Source organism: Hippopotamus amphibius, chromosome 9 (genome assembly GCF_030028045.1).
Source record: "Hippopotamus amphibius kiboko isolate mHipAmp2 chromosome 9, mHipAmp2.hap2, whole genome shotgun sequence".
NCBI lineage: Eukaryota > Metazoa > Chordata > Mammalia > Artiodactyla > Hippopotamidae > Hippopotamus > Hippopotamus amphibius.
Window position 1 is genome coordinate 35,023,911 of NC_080194.1, and position 20,570 is coordinate 35,044,480.

Sequence of the window (20,570 nt, forward strand, 5' to 3'; positions counted from 1 at the left end):
GCAACCAACCATCTTATTATGGCCACACTCTACTCATAGAAGCCACATCCTATATATATTCTAGAACAGCTATGTCTAATATAAATATTAAAATTTTCTAGTAGCTAATTTGAGAAGTAAAAAGAAACAAATGAAATTATTTTAATAACATTTTTTAACCTAATGCATACAAAATATTTCAACCTTAATATAAAAACATTATTGAGATATTCTGTTTTTCATATTGTCTTTGAAATTCAGTATATTTTACATTTACAGCATATCACAACTCAGACCAGTCACACTTCAAGTGCTCAGTTGGCACATGCGGCTAGTGGCTACAATGTCAGACAGTGTAACTCTAAAATTCTGCCCTGGCTTAGTGTACTTGGTGAGGCACTATTATATATTTCCTTTAGGTCTCTGCACCCCCAATCAAGGCCCTGAGAACAATTTTGAAAAAGAACGGGAAGGCCTATGAGGTTTCAGCCAAAGAGTAAGCACTCCCTTCAGATGCCAGGCCTAGACAACTAACCCAAAACTAATCCCAAACTTGCTGATAAAACAGCTTTTAGCAATCACAAATCCACAAGTGCATCACAGTCAGACACAGTTGACCCGTGGTGTCTCCAGACTGTCCTCTGGCCAGCAGGACACCCGCTAAGAAAACTTGACAGTTAACTAATGTAACATCATCTTCACAGGGCAGCCTGGAGGGGCCTTGGTGAAAGGTCATCTAGTCCTGCCACTATGGTTCTGGTTGGGACTGGGCACCAGTCATCATTTGGGACTGAAGGGGGCTAAAAATATTTGGTGTACTATCAGACACCTTCTTGCATTGGAGTCTAGCATCAACAAGAATCACATGCGAGAAAAATATTGAGAAAATTCTCTCTCTTAACTAATACATCTCCACAAACTAGGAGAAGACCACTTTTAAAGTTTTGTTCAGAGAAAGGAACACGGGTATTCCATGAAAGCAGAATTTGAAATCCACAGAAAAGAGTTCACTCCCCTCATACTGAGCCCAGAATAGGGAAGTGTTTGAACGAAGGTCATTCAAAAATCTGTAAAGGTTGTGATGAGCCCCTGCATCCTTTCCACTTCGCCCCACTGTCTCTACTAACTGAAAAATATTTTAATTGGAGACACTGTGCCATCTCCAGGGTTCTCCTAAATTACCCTTCAGGATGACCCGCTTTGGGAAAGATGGGTCAGCGCTCCCCTAGTTCTGACTTAGGGGCCAGCCTCCCAGAACAGGACTGTAGCGCCGCGATCCCCCACCTTCTGGAATCCTGGGCGGAGGAGGCTACCAGGGCGGTTCTCTCGCCAACTCCACACCTTCCGGAGCCTGGCCTGGTCCGGTCCAGCCCAGCCCCTCCGCTGTTTCCCAGTTCCTGGCGGCAGGCTGGGCCTAGGCGGTCAGCCCCCCGGGGGAAAGCCAGTGGGGAGCCCCAAACAGAGGCCACACCCACGAAGGCAGCTCACAGATTGTTAGCAACCTCGCGGGGAGCGGTGTCCGGGAGGCGAGTGGGCCGCAGGTCAGTACCCAAAGCGCCAGAGAGAGCGCCAAAGTGCCTCGACCCTCTGACTGGGGGCGGGCTTCCCGGGAAGGGATGGCTTGGCCAGTCCCACACCTGTCCCTACGCCTAGCACCCGCCCCGCCGGCGCCGCCGGGACGAGCCGCCTCTCCTCCATTCCTGGGGCGCAGGCTCCCTCTGGGTCTGGCAAAGAACTGCTCCGGCCTCGCGAGGGTCGCTCGCGGCCCCCCTCCCCCCGGGCTTGCTGGGGGGGGGTCTCCCTGGGTGGGAGGACCGCCCCGTGCACTGACGGCCCACAGCCCCGCCGCCTGGGTGCCCGGGAAAGCTATCCTAGCGCCTCGAAGCCCCGCCGGACCCAGGCTGCGCCGCGGAGAGGCCTCCTCCGCGCCCGAAGCGCCGCGCAGCCTCCGGGCCTTCGCACCGGGAACCGTTTCCGGGGCGAATGCTTTTCGTAGCTGACCCGGCGCGGCCCGTGACGCGAGGGCCCAGACGGAAGTGCGGGCGGAGGAGCCCAAGCCCGAGCCGGAGCCCGACCGGGAGCAGGTCTCGGGGGCTCCGGCGGTGGGGACTGCTGGGCCTGGCAGCGATGGCGACCCTGTGGGCCGGCCTCCTCCGTCTCGGCTCCATGCTCAGCCTGTCCTGCCTGGCGCTCTCGGTGCTGCTGCTGGTGCAGCTGTCAGACGCCGCCAAGGTGAGTCCCGCCCAGCCTTCGCTCCAGACCCGAGCCCCTCCCCTGCCTCCGGCCTTGTCCACCCGCGTGCCTCCCCGGTCTTCTCCCGGCCCCGACGGCCCGACCCCTAGCTTCGCAGCCCTGGCAGAGGGAGCCCCACCCGGAGCCCTCCCGACTCCCAGGTAGCACCTCAGCCCTCCAGCTCCGACGGCCCGACAGTCCCCGCCCCCACCCCCTCCCACCCCAGGCGCTGACACCCCGCCCCCGCCTCGGCTCCACCCGGCCCTGGCGGCGCCCAGAGCCGGGGCGGCATCTCCGCCTGCTTGAATTTCCCTTCCCAGCCCCGACAGCATCCCCCTTAAACTTCACAGCTTTTCCAACTCTAAGAGCCTTTAACTAACTTTATACGCTTCAGCTCTGACGATCTACCGCCGCCCCTCACCAGCCTTACAGACCACCCCCCCCGCCCCAATTCCCCAAGCCAAAATGATAGGAAGCCCCCATCTCACAGGTGTCTTCCCTCTTAGGAACCAGCTCCTCTCAACGCATCCCTGAACAGATTCCCTTCCCACTGTGGGAACTCGCTTCTCCTAGCAGCCTTCCTTCTCAATAGGACCTACAGAGCCTCTCTCACCAGCCTCATATCCTCACCAGACTCCTTCCAGGACCTCCTGGCCCCTTTCTTGCCTTCTCTCTTCCAGATAATTTAGTGGGTAAGGGAGGATCCAAACTACAGGAGAGGTGAGGTTGTGGCCTTCTCCCCTGCTCCATTTCTTGACCCTTCTAGTCTCTTGATGGTTCTCTAGTCCCCTTCATGCCCATACCCTCCAGACCAGTCCTTGATGAACTGCCTCATTACTGGGGAAAACAGAAGGCATTCACATTAATGTGATGGGAAAACAGAATGACATTTGCATTTTTTTTTTAAATTGGAGCTTTAATCTATAATACGTTTAAATATAGGGGCTGGGAAAGATGGATGAGAAACATACAGATGGGGGGCGTTTTAGTCAAGGCTTTTTTTTTTTTTATTGAAATATAGTTAATTTACAATGCTGTGTTAGTTTCAGGTGTACAGCAGAGTAATTCAGATTCTTTTCCATTATAGGTTATTACCAGATATTGAGTATAGTTGACTATGCTACACAGTAGGTTCTTGTTGTTCAGGTCAAGGATTCTTTTTGAAATCTTCCCTACTTCTCTCCAGAAACAGGGACAGCAGCAAGTTTCCTGACTTTCAAAACATTGTTGGCACCCTCTGCATATCTCCTGTCATCACTTTAAGTGGTGCACTGTAACCACGTATTTGTCAGTCTCCTTTATTTGGGTGTGTCCTAATTACTGGCAGGAACCATGTCTTATGCTTATCTGAATCCACCTCATTGCGCACAAGTTCTGGCACAGGACAGATGCTCACTAAGTAGTTGATGAGTGACTAAATGAATTATCAACAACTCTGCCAGACATACCACCATATAGAGGAGCTTTGCCCCTGGTCCTCTGGAAACTAATGAGCTACTGCCTTCTCGGATTAGATTCCCCTTTGCTAAGGAAGCATCTCCTACTTCCTCCATTCATAAATTTAGTCACCTCTTCCTCCACCTCTTGAAACTTGCTTTATCAGTAGTTGTCCTCTCTGTCTCCCAGGGATTAGAAGCAAAGTTTCCTGGGAAGGGTAGACCAAACTGATCTCAGCTACACTCAAGCTACTTTCCTTATGTACTTCCTTTCTAATTATAGCTGAGCACCTCTAAAACTTCATCCCTTCTATAGGACTCTGGCCCAACCCATTTTATCCATATCAATGCCTTTCTACCAGAGGGTGGAAAGATGGTGAGTAGAAGAATTGTGATTTGTTTTGTGAGTAATTTTTAGTTTGATATTTTCCCCATCCTCCTGTAATCAGCATTCTTATTTGCAGGCACAGCTGTCTGTCTACCTCGTCTTTCTACTGGCAGGTAGATGGTGATAACATAAGCACAATTTGATTGTCATGTGACAAAAAAAAATGTGATTAATAAGTCACAGATACTGGATATTATTTCAAAATAATTTTATGTAATATATAATGATTCATTAGCATTACCAATGGCTTTTAAAAACTTGTATCTCTCAAAGTTATTTAAAATTTTAAATGAATGGTTTTAGAATACTTGGCAGGGGATGCTTAGCAAAATGTATAAGCTGCAGTTTTTAAAAATATTGATGATAAACTGTCAACAAGCTGTACTAAGTTTCTATTTTGGTTACAGAATTCTGAGGATGTCCGATGTAAATGTATCTGTCCTCCCTATAAAGATAATTCTGGGCATATTTATAATAAGAACATATCCCAAAAAGACTGGTAAGTATTTTGGATTACTGAATTACCTGTCAAATTTATTTCTTTGGTTTTTACTGTTAGCCCTGGATATTCATTCAATGTACTGTTTTCTTTTAAGTGTTTCTTTTTAAGCAAAAGTGTTGAATTCCATTTCCATTTCAAAAAGTGAGAATAAGGCCCTGAGTGCATGATGTAGACCTAAAGGAATGCAGCCAAAAGTCCCAGGCAGGGAGGGTTTTACATTGGAATGGGGCTGGGTTTGTGACACCCAAGCTACTCACAGCTACCCTTCTGTGTCCCTTTAAATTTTGGTCCTCCCTCTTGCTTCTCAAAGGAAAGTAAGCAAGCCTCATTTATCTGGGCCATAGTTTGTACAACTTGTATGTTTTGATGATATATTGTCAGATATAGGAGACTATGTTTAAAAGTGTCAAGAGGCTCAGGAGGGAATGGAAACGAGCCATATATATGAGTTTACCAATCAGTGTGTCATTAACAGGTTATAGGTGTGCCAAGTCATTGATCCCTTCAGTCCTTGGCATATAATCAGGCAGGGCTGTGATGACTGGGATCCTGACTGGCTAGCCACCAGCTGCTTTCTCTGTTTATCCCAGTGGACCTTACAAATGATAGCTTTTTCTACATGTGCCATAAAATGATTGGGAAGCAGTTGTTGTGTAGCAGGATAGGTGGGCTCCTTACCCTGGAGTGGGACATTTTATGGTTTGTGATGGAAGATTGCCAGGACAGGCACAGAAGAAAAATAGCTCCAAATGTTCGGTACTTTCACATGTACCCAATTTCATAGCTAAGTAGCCCCGAAAGTTTGAAAGCAGAATTAAATTCATTCGGTTGCAACATTCCAAGCTGACTTTGAATAAGAAAAGGCAGCCTTTGAGCATGTTTAGCTTTTCCGATGTCATCTGTTCTTCCCAGGATGTACATTTGGATTCAATCTGATATTTGGTAAGTGTATTCTTGAGAACTTCTTGTGAGCTTCTGTGTTTAAATTGTCTCATTCTACAAAGTGATTTAGCTATTCTTCTAGGTTTTATATCAGCAAATTACTTATATGAAAAGAAAGTTCAAATGTTATTCCTATAAATTCCCCAAATATATTGAGCACTTACAATCAGTTTATTCTGTTATCAGTAATAGAATATGATGCCTGTTACTTGAGTGGCAAATGAACTCACTATTCAAGTGTTTAGCACTAATCTTTTCACTGACTTTTTGTTATTCCAGGTTCACAGAGAACCATATATCATTTATCCCTAGTTATTGGTGAAAATAGGGAGCTTTGAAAATAAACCGTTGAAAACAAGGCTTGCTTTGGAATTTTTCTTCTCTCCCTTGCTTCCTTCCTGCAGCTTAGCCTTTTACTGGGGATAGATTCACAGATGTCACTGAAAGTTTTTCACTGGCTTTAGAAGGGTAGGCAAGTTATGACTAATCAAGATGTCATGGCTTTCTGAGGCTTCCAATATATTATATATATTTTTACCTCCAGGCCTCCATTTTGTCCAGTTATTAGCTTTAATTCTTCATTGACCTATACTGTCTTAACTTAAACATTTGAGTTCTCTAGTTTGTGTTTGGGGTGTGATTTGAAGCTGATGATGTCCTCCTTTTGGCACTAGGGGGAGGTGTTGCCTAGTTCCTAAAGTGGTTGAGTTCTGTGTCTGGGTTCTGTGTTTGCAATGACTGGCCAGCCAGAGCAAACCTTCCTGCTTCCTCTTCCACCCTGCACAGTGCTCAGAATCTCTTTGTTATTAAACTGTATTTGTACTTCCAAAAAACACTCAGTGCTCAACACTTAGATTCCCAAGTAATTCTTAAGTATTATTACTAAGGCTTCTGAAGCTGAAATAGGAAACTAAGTAGGAGATAAGTCTCATTTTCCTGAGGTTCAGAGAGATATAGGGGGCTGTCCTAGGAGGCAGGAGCCTTGGATTCCCGTCCTTTTAGCTATTAATTTACTCTGTGACCTTGTGCAGGTGACCTCTCTGAGAGTGCTGGGCTGGGTGACCTCTATGATTCTGAGCTAGATACCCCTGCAGTGGAATTTAGCTTCCTCTGCCTGTTTTATGCCTGCATCTAGCTGGATACATTCCTGGTCTTCTATACGTTTGGAACCAATACCACACACTTGTGTGGTGTGAGTTGTGGGACCTTACTCTTATTTGAAATTCTGCCAGTTGAGACTATTTTTTCATTGCTACCTTTGTTAAAATTAAATTACCTGTTAAGGAAAACGGACTGAATTTTTATCATTTATGTCATTTTGAGTTTTCTTTCTTATGCCACAGCTCAGACGGAACAGAACACAAAAAAAGTATGTTCTGATAGGGCAAAGAGAAAGAATCAGCCTGGAGCATTGGGTGCCCTCAAGAAGGTGGGTGAAGTGAAACAGGATGTTGTAGTGGAGTTCTTGAGGCAGCCAGAAATTCCTAAGGGAGAGAGGACAAAAGGGAAGAAGACTGCCCAGCAGCCAGCAGGAGGACAGGAAAGCTTTGCCTACTTTTGCTGAAGGTGATCAGAGTAGCGGGCTCCTAATAGCTGGGGAGAGTAAGAATTTAATTATTTCCTAGAACTGACAGATTTCTGGGAAAAAGATCTTTTGGATAGAATTGCTTTTTCATAAGCCATAAATAAGTGGCCCGGGAAATGGGGAGAAGATAAACCACATCCAGTAACAAAAACATTCAGCCTTTTATTATTTTTTATATACTGTTGCCAGGTAATTAGTTTTCACTTTAAAATATTTCTGTTGTCCTAATCCTGCTTCTCCATGCTTTTAAATAGACTTTTGGTCATTAAGAAAAGTACTTGGTTCTTACTGTGGTGTTCAGTTCTCAGAGTTTCATAATTTACCAGCTGTTAGGTGTGATTCGCCATTCATATACCATACTTTGGCAGTTTAGATGATGTTTGTTAATTCATAAGAGAGGTAATCTCATATTTGAATAATGTTCCAGGTTACTGTAAATCATTTAAAGCAGTTTTTCTTGCTAAATGAACAAGTCTAAATATGACTTGATCTGCTAAGTAGTTTTCAATCCCATTTGGGATTTTTCAGGTGCATGTTAAACTATAAATAGCACTTTTGAAAGTAGCTGCTACATATGTGTCTTTTTGGTTTCTTCTTTACCCAGTCATCTGTCCATGGACATTTAGGTTGCTTGCACGTCCTAGCTATTGTAAATAGTGCTGCAGTGAACATCAGGGTGCATGTATCTTTTCAAATTACAGTTTTCTCCAGATATATGCCCAGGAGTGGGATTGCTGGATCATATGGGAGCTCTGTTTTTAGTTTCTTAAGGAACCTCCATACTGTTCTGAATAGTGGCTGCACCAATTTACATTCCCACCAACAGTGTTGGAGGGTTCCCTTTTCTCCACACCCTCTGCAGCATTTATTGCTTGTAGATTTTTTGATGATGCCCATTCTGACTGGTGTGACATGATACCTCATTGTAGTTTTGATCCTTGTGGTTTCTTAGACTGTTAAATCTTACCAAATTGCTAATATTGAGAGAGGAAATGATTTCACTTCCCTTATTGATTATTTGTTCCTTATATTCTTTCATTGGGTAAGTTCATTGATTATTCTGGATTTCAGGAAAGATTTGAACAGTGCAAATAGAAAATCCAGCAAGGTTTAAGCAGTTTTTTATCTTTGTTTTTTCAGTGATTGCCTTCACGTTGTGGATCCCATGCCTGTGCGGGGGCCTGATGTAGAAGCATACTGTCTACGCTGTGAATGCAAATATGAGGAAAGAAGCTCTGTTACGATCAAGGTAAAAAAAAAAATCCATCTTTTCTGCTCCTGGAACAGTTTTTTATGGTATCTAGAAAAGAAAGAAAATTTTGGACATTTGAATTCTATTTAGTTACCGAAACTATTGCTCTTCCATCCTCTTCCCCACCACCCTCTTACACCCTCCTTCCTCATCCCCAGTCCCCACCCTGAAAGGAGCAATGGCCTGCTCTCTGCCTGCCTCATTGAGATGCTTTGTGGGTTAATTAGGATACCTTAGATAGGTGTGGTATGTGAAATGGCACAGAAAAGCCCAACGTGTAACTAGCATTTCCCAGAAAGACATTCCAGCTTCTCTGTGGGCCACGTATGCCAAAGATTAGTGGGAAAGCAGGATGATTAGACCTTCTTCTTCCTACCTTCTCAACCTTTAGAAAAAGTTATATATGAGTGACTACTCTATCCTAGAAACATCACTTCTGGATTTTAAGATTTCCTTTCTTGGGACTTCCCTGGTGGTCCAACAGGTAAGACTCTGTGCTCCCAGTGCAGGGGGCCCAAGTTCGATGCCTCATCAAGGAACTATGAGGGTGAGTCAAAAAGTATCCACACTCTGGCTGTAGAATTTACAGAAGTTTTAATATAACTGGAGTGTGGATATTTTTTGACTTACCCTAGTAGATCCCGCATGTTTCAACTAAGACCCAGTGCAGCCAAATAATTAAATAAATTTAAAAAAAAAGATTTCCTTCCTTTATCTTTTATAGGAAATGGAATGCAGATCGCTCTCATCACAATTTGGACCTCTTATGAGTTCAGTTACTTTGGAATGGTGGCTGATCGTTCTCCCCAATTTTTTTATATGGAGCTTCTATTCCTGTTCCCAAAAAAAGGCCTCGGGGAATCTGGGGTGGTCAGCTGTATCAGTTACAAAGATTCCTGTTGTGATTGACCCTGCAGGAGAGCTCCTGCTCCAGCAGGGTTCTGTCCTATAGAGAAATCATCACTGTACTTTTTTATTTTTTTACCAAAGTTTTTATGTATAATTTACATACCCCAAACGTCACTCATTATAGGTGTACAATTTTACAAATTGTAGCAAATTTAAAACCATTTTTTAAAATCCAGTTTTAGAACATTCCTATCACCCCCAGAAGATCCTTCATGCCCATTTATGGTTAATCCCATTCCTACCCCCAGCCCTAGACAACCACTCTTCTACTTTCTGTGTCTACAAATCTGGACATTTCATATAAATGGAATCATGTGTGGTCTTCTGTGGCTGGTTTCTTTCACATAACATAATGCTTTTGAGGTCTATTCATGTTGTATCAATACTTAATTCCTTCTTATTACTGAATAGCATTCTATTACATGACATACATTTTGTTTATCCATTCATCAGTCGATGGACATTTCGATTATTTCCAGATTTTTACTCTTATGAATAATGCTGTCATGAATATCTGCTTACATGTCTTTGTGTGGATATATGTTTTCCTTTCTCTTGGGTAGACTCCTAAGAGAGGTAAATTTATATTTAACTTTTTAAGACACTGCCAGTTGGTATTCTAAAGTAGTTGTACCATTTTACATTCTCACCAGCAACATATGAGGGTTCAGTTTCTCTACATTCTCACTAACATTTGGTATTGCCTGTCTTTAACTGTAGCCATTTTAGTGGGAGGTGTCACGTTGTACTGCTTGACACCACACGAATTAAGATCTCAAGAAAATTGTGTGCCTAAAATGTACTTTTGTATATCTAAATTGATCTAAAACAGTATGCTGTTGAAATTCATCTGAATTACGTTTTCTGTTAGTGTTCCTAACAGAGAGTGGTCTTGACCTTAGTGCTGTTGAATCTAGGACACTGCATTCAGGTGAAAAAAGAAAACTGCTGTGCTATCAGTGGTGAAAAGTGATTAGTAGTAGATGAAGATGGAATTTTGAAGACTCGTGAAAAGATCCCAAAGACAAAATGCTTTCTTTCCTCTTTTTCTATAAATAATACTTTGGTGAAGAGTTGAGTTTGTTTCTTATGCTGGAATCTGGTTTGTGTAGAAATCGTACATGCTTAACGGATAGATCAGTCTTCACTATGGCTTTAGCATTATTATACAAAATTCTGATTTCTTGTCTTGAACAGAGATGTAACTTATTTTCCATTTCCTTTAGGTTACTATTATAATTTATCTCTCCATTTTGGGCCTTCTGCTTCTGTACATGGTGTATCTTACTCTGGTTGAGCCCATACTGAAGAGACGCCTGTTTGGACACTCACAATTGATACAGAGTGATGATGATGCTGGGGTAAGTTCTTAGCATGCCCTAGCTGTTCAAGGCCTGTCTCTGTCATCATCTGATGTAAAGTGCAAGCAAAGAGTAGTGACATGTAGATGTCCATGTCTGGAGCAGATCCTCAAGCAGAGAAGCTAAAGACAGTTCTAATATTAGTGTATATCTCTTTATGAGGAAACTGCTCTCTAAAGCCATAAATATGGTGGTTTGCACCAATCATCCTTGGTGAGAGGGCTGTACAAGGCTTTGCCGTTCGCTACCAAAGGCACAATTTTCTTCGCCTTTTCCTGTTTACATTGAGAAAAGCATCTGAGATAGTTTTCTTCCTAGGCTCCTGCCTGAACACCTTTCCTGTCAACATCACCAAATATTTTAAAAGGCAAAGAGCTTTAGTAAATGGAAGCATGAAAACCATAATGTTCTTTACTTAGTGAAGTACAGCTTGATAACCTGCTGATGTTTTATATTTCCTATTTTCCTCATTCTTTAAAAAAATCTGTGATCTTTAACTCTAGAGAAAAATAAAACCATCACTCCTGATTCTCTTCCTATCTTTAAAACACATGCATATTTGTATATATAATTAATATTACTTCACCCAAAACTGTTTAGAAATTGACAGAGTCCACAGATTTGTTATTCAGTATGCCTTAGAGAATTATATTGTTTGTTTTGTCATTAGCCTGTTTTGGTTTGTTTCCAAATTTTCCACTATTTTATTATTATATATTTTTTTTCAGAAATTACTTTTTATTTTGGATTGCTTTTTTGAACTGTTTCTTAAGGTGGATAAAATTTAGTAGAGTTTCAAGAATCAATCCCAAAAGCCAAAGCCACGGTGAACCCTTGCCAACCACAGTCAAAAGTCCTTTTACTCTGGAATGGCTTGTGGACCCATTGGTGAAAGATGAGAAAGGGGATCCCGACTGAATGGCTTAAGTTATAGCTACGGAGCCTGCTTGTCTCATGAATATCAATACTGAGTACTCAACTTATTTGAGCAAGATTTCAGTTTTGTTTCGTGAAGAACTTTCATAGAAACACCTCTTTGCCTCTTTTCCCCTTGCTTCCTTTCTTTATTCAACCAACACATGACGAGTAACTTTTCCATATCAGGAAGCATTAGAGTCTCAAATACTGTTCCCATGTTAATTTTGATTCACATATGACATTTCCCATTGACATTTGGGTCAGATGATTGTTTGTTTTAGGGGGCTGTCCTGTAGTTCTCAAAATCACCCCCAGTTGAGAACTACTAACATGTGAAAACATTATGTATCAAAGGCCACATAAACTGTTTCATTATACGCACGTAGATAGAAAGTCTGACCTAAACTACATCCCTTATAGCATTAAATATCTGGTTCCTGATTTTAGGAATAGACAATATGAATGTAATACACAAACATAAAAGAAATGGATGCACAAATGTGTAGAGGAAAACATGTAGGAAAGGCATTTGATTGATGGGGCCATGTGCTTAGTAACCATTTTGTTCACCAGTGATTGATTCTGTGTGCATATCAACCATATGGGAACATTGTCTTGAGAGGCCTGGCTGACTTTTGGATACCTGTTAAATTGATTCTGGGCCGAGAGAAGTTTTCTAAACAGAGCTGTGAATTTATGGTAACAACTCTGTACAAAAAGAAGTTCAATTTAAATTCCTACAATTGTAGCTAATCCTAGATGAGAGTTCTTCACTCTTTATGTGCCTTTAATCATGCTTTTGTTAAATTCTCAGTTAAATTGTATTTTAATTTTTTTCCATTTTTGTTGGGTATAGAGCACTTTGAATCAAGTGAGCGTTAGCACAAGTAGTTAAGAAGCTCACTGCAAGTAGTCACAATATTTACTGTATCATATATCCATGACACATCTCATTGCTATTATCCCAGCATTACATTAAAGCATGTTTTGTATTTATTGTAATTTTATCAGGTGTAAAAAGAACAAACATATATAAAGGGTAAATCTCTATTTGCATTCTCCCAGCATCCATGACCATGAGCAGCTAGTTCAATCTTGTTCTGATAGATGGAGAATAGACCAAAAGGATTAACTGGTTTGTTTAGTCCTTTAAATTTGTATCTTAAGAAGATGTTTCTCCCCCTACCTTGAAGAGTAGATAACAGGACTATGAAATTGAGAAGCACTCTGCTGGTAAAGCACATCCTTCTTCCCAGTCTTATTTATGGCAAAACAAACCAACGGTGATAATGTTTTATATACAAGTTCACTGAAGCACGGTATTCATATAGTGTCATTTTAATCTACCTGAACAAAATCAGTGTGTTGAGGAGATGTGACACCAAGTCAAGGTTAGGGGATCTAAGACTTGTGTTTGTGCTCATTTGTTAGATGACCTTGGATTGGTTTATTTCCTCATGGGAGATACAGTAATCCAGCAACATTAGCTGCCTTCCTCTTTCTTAACCTTCTTTCTTACATCTTTGAAACATTTGGACTTTATGGAATTTCTTTTATTATTTTCACTTGTAAGGTTAAAAAAAAAGAATGGGGTTTGCAAAAGATATTACCTAAATTAAATGAAAAGTTGAAGCAATTTTGGTAAAGAAGGCAGGGATAGATTCTTTATAGAAAACTCTTTGATGTCTTTGAAATGTCGACATTTTATATATATATATATATATATATATATATATCTTGCTATATAAAGAAGAAACAGGTGTTATAACAACACTAGTAATAGTTTTATATATAATTATGCAGTTATGTATAGCTTTCCATAGACATGCTGACTCCTGCCCTGGATATATAATAGAGCTTTTGCAAACATGCATAGCAAAACAGTATTGTTTCTTTGCGAGAGGCCAAGTTTAAGTTTAGGGGGTCCGACTTGTGACTTGTATCCTGTGTTGGAACATTTAGGAGCTTTGCTAACCCAGGTTCAGGAAAAAGAGATCAAGGAAAAGGCAAACAAAAGCAATAAATTAGTATTGAATGCCTTTTGTCATTTGGGCAGCTGTGTTTATATCTCATTCAGAGAGAGATCAGCGTGGCGGTTTCCTGTGTAATGACTACAAATACCAGTGGCATTGGTTTACTTTGATCAGCATGGGTCAAAGACGCCTGGGTGACCCTTCAGTAGCCTCTTTCCTAAGACACCAGCTAAGATGGAGGCTACCGTGTGCTCAGCAATGAAAGATTCAAGTCCTTATCAAATAGAAACACTGATGGAATAATTCCTTACTGTCCTTAGCAATAGAGGGTAATTTTGGCACTTGAGCTGTGTCTGTATTTATTACAGACTGGGGAAGGGGGGAAATGAGAAAGCTTTTAGTGTATGTGTTGAGGGCATAAGAAGAAATTAAAACCAACCAAGATAGGATCCAGTCAACTCATCTTCCAGGATGAATGTGGCCCCAAGCCGGCAAGTAACAATTCTAATATAATAGGAGGCAGGAAGTTAAAAGACAGGCCTTTCCTCAGCTGCAGATTAGCTATATAGTATTGAATAAAGCAAGAAAAAGCTCTACTTTCTGTATCTGTAACATGTAGATATTAACATACGCATAGATTTTCTTTCCACTACTCATCAAGAAGGGCTTCTCTTTAACATAAATGACCACTGTCTTTGTCTTGGTCCCTGCTTCTTAAGGGAAATGTCTTTGGAAATGGTGACTCATGGGAACATTGCACAAATACCTCCACATCACTTATTTTACTTCAACCACCTATTTCTGTAGTTGAGTTCATCCTGTTTCTGGCAGTTGAGCGCCTAAGAGTGGTTGGCCAAATTAGATGGTCTGTTTGAAAAGTCCAGCTGCTCCTATCTCCGTCCTGGATAACTGCTATGATGTGTGTATGTGTGTTTTACACGAACCATGCCATCTGATATTCTCCATTCCTGGACTTTTAGGATCACCAGCCTTTTGCAAATGCCCACGATGTGCTGGCCCGCTCCCGCAGCCGAGCTAATGTGCTGAATAAGGTAGAGTATGCCCAGCAGCGTTGGAAACTTCAAGTTCAAGAGCAGCGAAAATCTGTCTTTGACCGTCATGTTGTCCTCAGCTAATTGGGAATTGAATTCAAGGTGACTGGAAAGAAATTGGGCAATGGGAAAAAATTGACTAAGATTTCCTGGGTTTTGTTTTAATACCCTGTTGATTTCACCAACTCTTGCTGGAAAATTCAAAACTGGAAACAAAAACACCCTTGGTATTTTCTTTTCTCGTTAATGTATTAATGGAGGCATTTTTTAAAGCACACACCTCAAACAACATCAGCCAATAAACCTTTTCCTATTTGTGACTTTTATTAATAAAAATATGTCTGCCTGTAAATTATCTTGAAGTCCTTTACCTGGAAAAAGCACTCTCTTTTTTACCACACAGTTTTAACTTGGTTTTCAAGATAATTTTCAGGTGGGGTTTTTGTGTGGTATTTTTTGTTTTTGTTTTTGGCAGAAGAGGGGAGGGATGTGTGGGAAGTGCGTAACATAACTTTTCTCAAGTCACTTTACTAAACAAACTTTTGTAAATAGACTTTGACTTTTATTTTCAAGTTTCACTTATATTTTGCAGTCTGCCAGCCTCGTCAAAGCCCTGACTTACCTATTTGAATTTTGCACTGACTATACTATATAGACATCTGGTTGGCCTGTGGCTGCACTTTATGGTAAATTGGATCTGAAATGCCTGGTGGCTCGTCACAAAATGCAGATTTTTTTCATGTACTGTGATGTCTGATGCAATGCATCCTGGAACAAACTGGCCATTCGCTAGTTTAATGACTAAACATAGTCTTGGTGTGTGGTCTTTCTCATCTTCTTCTAGTATCTTTAAGGATGAATCCTAAGGACTTGGACACTTGGCAATAAAGAAATTTTCTTTTAAACCCAAGCCTCCCTGGATTGATGACATACACGTATTTGTCAGCACCTCTAGTCAGGTTGCGAGGCAGCTGTTTGAGCTATAGAGTGTGCAGCTTTGAACTAGCACTGGAGTTCTGGTTGCCTCCCTCTGAAAGGTATAGCAGTTATTGGATAACTGGCTTTTTTCTTCCTATGTCCTCTTGAAATGTAACAATAAAAATAATTTTTGAAACACCTACCAGCCTATCTGTGTCTCTTAACTTTTCTCTCCTCCCTCTTTTGCTGTATGATGAGCTTGAAGATGCAAAGACAACTTGAACCCTGTTGTAAGACTGTTGTTTTGTAACAGTCTAATCCTAAAACACTGGTACTAAATTATCTGTGTGTGTGTGCCCAGAAATAGACCCACACAAATATAGTTAACTGATCTTAGACAAAGGAACAATGGGAACACAGTGGAGAAAAGTCTTTTCAATGAATAGTACTGGAACAACTGGACAGTCACGTGCAAAAATTAAGCTAGACACAGGCCTCACACTCTTCAAAAAATTAATACAAAATGGATCATAGACCTAAATGCAAAACAGAAAACTACAGACTCCTAGAAGACAACACAGGAGAAAATCTAGATTACCTTTGGTTGGTGATGACTTATTAGATATAACAGCAAAAGCAGGAATCAAGAAAGAAATAATTGATAAGCTGGAGTTCATTAAAATTAAAACCTTCTGTTGTGGTGAAAGACTCTGTCAAGAGAACAAAAAAACAAGTCACAGACTGGGAGTAAATATTTGTAAAAGACCTATCTGATAAAGTACTGTTTTCCAAAATATACAAAGAACTCTTAAAACTCAACGAGACAAATGACTTGATTTTAAAATGGGCCAAAGACCTGAACAGACACCTCACCAAAGAAGATATACAGATGGAAGATAAGTATTTGAAAATATGCTCCACATCATATGGCCACAGGAAAATGCAAATTAAAACAACAGTGAGATACCACTACACACTTATTAGAATGGCCAAAACCCAGAACACTGACAACGCCAAATGCTGATGTGGATGTGTAACAATAGGAACTCTCGTTCATTGCTGGTGAGAATGCAAAAATGGTATGACCACTTTAGAACAGTTGGGTATTTTCTTACAAAACTAAAACATACTATGTGAGCCAACAATTGCACACCTTGGCATTTAATATCTAAGTTAGTTGAAGTTTTATGTCCACACAAAAACCTTGCACATGAGTGTTTATAGCAGCTTTATTCATAACTGCCAAGACTTAGAAGCAATGAAAGAAGTCCTCCAGTAGGAGAATAGATACGTAAACTGTGGTACATCCAGACAATGGAATATTTTTTTAATTTTATTTTATGGAAGTATAGTTGATTTACGTGTTAATTTCTACTAAACAGCAAAGTGATTCAGATATATATATATATTTTTTTTATTTATTATTTTTTTGGGGGTACACCAAGTTCAATCAGATATATATTCTTTTTCATATTATTTTCTATTATGGTTTATCATAGGATATTGAATATAGTTCCTTGTGCTATTCAGTAGGACCTTGTTGTTTATCTATTCTATACATAATGGTTTGTACCTGCTAATCCCAAACTCCCAATCCATTCTTCCCCCACCCCCCTCCCCATTGGCAACAACATCTGTTCTCTATGTTTGTGTGTCAGTTTCTGTTTTGTAGACAAGTTCCTTTGTGTCATATTTTAGATTCCACATGTAAGTGATATCATATGGTATTCAGAGAATGGAATATTATTCAGTGCTAAAAAGAAATGAGCTACAAGCCACAAAAATATGGGGAGGAGGGGACTTCCCTGGTGGTCCAGTGGTTAAGAATCTGCCTTCCAATGCAGGGGACATGGGTTCAATCCCTGGTCAGGGAACTAAGATCCCATATGCCATGAGGCAACTGAAGCCGCGCACCACAACTACTGAGCCTGTGTGTTCGGGAGCCCACGCACCCCAACTAAGACCCAATGCAGCCAAATAAATAAATAAATAAGTGGAGGAAACTTAAATGAATATTATTAAGTGAAAGAAGCCAATATGGAAAGGCTATATACTATACGATTCCAACTATATGACATTATGGAAAAGGCAAAACTATAGAATAAAAAAAATCAGTAATATAATGTGTCATTATACATTTATCAAATTTCATAGAATGTACAATACCAAGAGTGAAACCTAATGTAAACTATGGGCTTTGGGTGATAATGATGTATCAGTATTAGTTTATCAATTGTAACAAATGTATCATTCTGGGGCTAGCATGTTGGTAGTAGAGGAGAATGTGCATATGTAAGGGCAGGGGGTAAATGGGAACTCTGTACTTTCTGCTGTTTTGCTATGCATCTAAAATTGCTCTGAAAAATAGTCTATTTAGAAGGAAAAAAATTTTAATAGATATATAATAAAATGTAGGTTCATGTTGACCTTTCCAGTTATGGCCTTAATCTCTGTTTTAAAAATATTGACCAATATTTGCACATTATGAGATTATTACTTAAAGATATTTTCCAAAAATAATTTTGATGTAAGATTATATAACCCAGATGAATGGGAGGGGTATTCTTTTCACAAAAGAATTTGTTACAAGAGTCCAATTTTGTAAGCAAAGCTTTCTATTTAGAATTGTTGTATGTTGTCATGTCTACATATTAGGTGGGGAAAACAGCTACACCAGACTGAGCAGTTCTGTTTAACTGTAAGCTGTTTTGCATGTTGTTACTAGATGATCACCTATAAATCAGGTTAAGTCTGACTCAACCCAAAATACAGCATCCTGGCGACAAAATTCTGGTAAGAGACTGTTCTCCAGAGTAGCCCATGGGGGGAGAAGAAAAACACAGTTTTTAAGAAAATCGCTAGGCACAGCTGATACATGATGAATCGTTTCAGCTATCTGATTATTCCGTTATCTTAAACTATCACGTACGTTGAAAGATTTGGCTTTGCTGATGATTAAATCACCTGGAGGAGTGGAGGGTATTTGGGGGTTTGGAAGTCAGGAGGCCTAGGTGCTGACCTCTGCTCTGCTGCTAGCTCTGCAACAATTTATGAGGGATTGGATGGGAGGATTTCTAAGGTTTCTCTAGCCCTGACATTCAATAACTCCATTATATTTGCAGTTGCAGCTTTTTGTTTTTTACACGCTAGATATTTGTAATATCTCAGAAAGTTGAGGCTTTTATGCTTAGCAGAGCATCCAGAATCTCTTAGGATTTTATCATTAAGACCTCATCATTTATTTCCCAGAAGAGCTCTAAGACAGAAACCTGAGATTTTCCCTAAAAGGTAAGGTGCATTTATTAGCTATGTGTTTATTAGTTTATCTGACTTTGGAGCCCTAGCACTTACAGTCTGTGTTGCTCTCTTTTGAAAACTTTACTCAATTTCTACAAACATGTCCAGCTTCCACTAGGCTTCCTATCTCGATCCTCTTCACTACTGCATTTTTCATTCTATCACTGTTGAGGTTAGATTTTCTTCTTTGATTAAAAGATAATTTAAATGCTGCTACATTGATTGGTGAACTTTTGGGAAATGCTCAATAGAAAAAGCTTCTCATCAGTGTGTCTCCAAAGACGCCAGGCTCTTTTCCCAAGAATTATGCAAAGTCTCATTAAAACCCAGAAACTATTAATTACCTGTGGTGTACACAAATTACTCAGATTTCATCTGGGTCAAGGCTTAAGCTATTATTAGAATTATCAGTCAGGATGAACTCTACCCAGAGAATTCTTGTGTGTAATTGGCTTTGATGACATCTGCTTTACCTGTTGGTACCCTGTTGTATCAGTTCTAGCTTGTGAGCTGTAGGCAGAAATAAGGCTCTGGTGTTCTCAGAAATGTAGTAATAGGGGCTCCATACCCACTATGCCATCATTGCGTAATTTGCTGCCACGCACGTTCTTTATCTCTTACCCTCTAGAATTCCTGGCTCGGGAATTTCCTAACTCTTTTTCTCTCAGCAACTTCTTCTTTTTGACAGAATCTTGGCTAGTTTGTAACCCAGAGATTTTCATTTTATGTTAGTGATTTTGGGCCATTGGATCAGTAATTTGCAATCTTTCACTTCCTAGTCCTCTGTTTTGATTTTTCATAAGACCTATGGCCCTTCTCTCATTCCCACACCCCCACCCCTGTATTAGGAAGAGCTGTTCCTGGCATTTACTCCTTTTCCAGCCTGTTTCACCATGACTTATTATAACCCTCCCCACCACTCACATTCTCCACCCCTCATCCACTATCCACCCTCCCCTGCTGCCCTTTCTGTTTCCAGAGTCATTTGTCTTTTCAGTAGCCATACTTGACAGGCTAGGTTTTCTCACAAGAATACACTTTATTGCACTTGAATTCTGGTGCTTAGAGACTGCTCCTGTCATTACATAGTGCAGCCTGCAGAGTTTTGTTCTACTCAGGTAGAGAAACGAGTGCCAGTGTTATCTAATCTTGCCTTTAAACATTAAGGCTGTTTTTTGTTTGTTTTGTTTTTTTGTTTTTGTTTTTTTTGTGGAAAAAGAAAGCCATCTTTCCTTCTTTTCTGAAAGTCCACAATTAGATTTCATGTGGCTTTTCCTTTTCCATTTTGGGTATGTTCTTCGTCTCTCAGCAAATGTGCTTTGGATAGATCAATGTTTGATTTTCCAGTGTTAGGGAAAATAGAAGCCAGGTTTTCTATAAGGTGCAGGTGAGAAAGGGATGTTGCACAAGTATTCATCTGTTAAGAAAGGAAAGAGGAAAAGAACTAATGCTTGGTGCACTATGTTTTTTGTTTGTTTGGTTTGGTTTTCATTTAATCCTCACAACCACCTTGCAGAGTAGTTGATATCTCAGCTGTACATAGTAATAAGCTAGAGCTCAGAAAGGTTAAGAAACTTGCCTAAGGACACACAGCTAAGAAGAGGCAAAGCCAAGATTGAAACTTGAGAATGTTAATGACTGAAAGAAAAAATGCTCTTTTCCTACAGCACTTTCCTGACTTCCAGTTAACTAGTTACACTGTAATGTCCCTGTAAAATCCGTTGTGACCACATTATTACAGTCTAAGGCAAAAAGTAATGGCAGTGTAATAAATAAGCTGGATGCAGGCCTATTCAGAAAGAGGGAATGTGCTGATATAGGACCTC

The 20,570-nt window shown here is 40.5% G+C and overlaps 1 protein-coding gene across 2 annotated transcripts; it reads left to right on the forward strand.

Annotated features, from left to right (window-relative positions):
• Positions 1-1,391: 1,391 nt before the first annotated feature.
• Positions 1,392-15,645, forward strand: TMEM9B (TMEM9 domain family member B). Of its 2 annotated transcripts, XM_057750254.1 has the most exons (6): positions 1,392-2,211; positions 3,964-4,023; positions 4,443-4,534; positions 8,205-8,313; positions 10,452-10,586; positions 14,458-15,645. In XM_057750254.1, the coding sequence occupies exons 1-6, from the start codon at positions 1,963-1,965 to the stop codon at positions 14,611-14,613; spliced, it is 801 nt and encodes a 266-aa protein (XP_057606237.1). In that variant the 5' UTR covers positions 1,392-1,962; the 3' UTR covers positions 14,614-15,645. The 2 variants fall into 2 exon arrangements, with proteins under 2 accessions (XP_057606237.1, XP_057606238.1); XM_057750255.1 differs by lacking the exon at positions 3,964-4,023 and having other exon boundaries at positions 1,419-2,211.
• Positions 15,646-20,570: the final 4,925 nt, after the last annotated feature.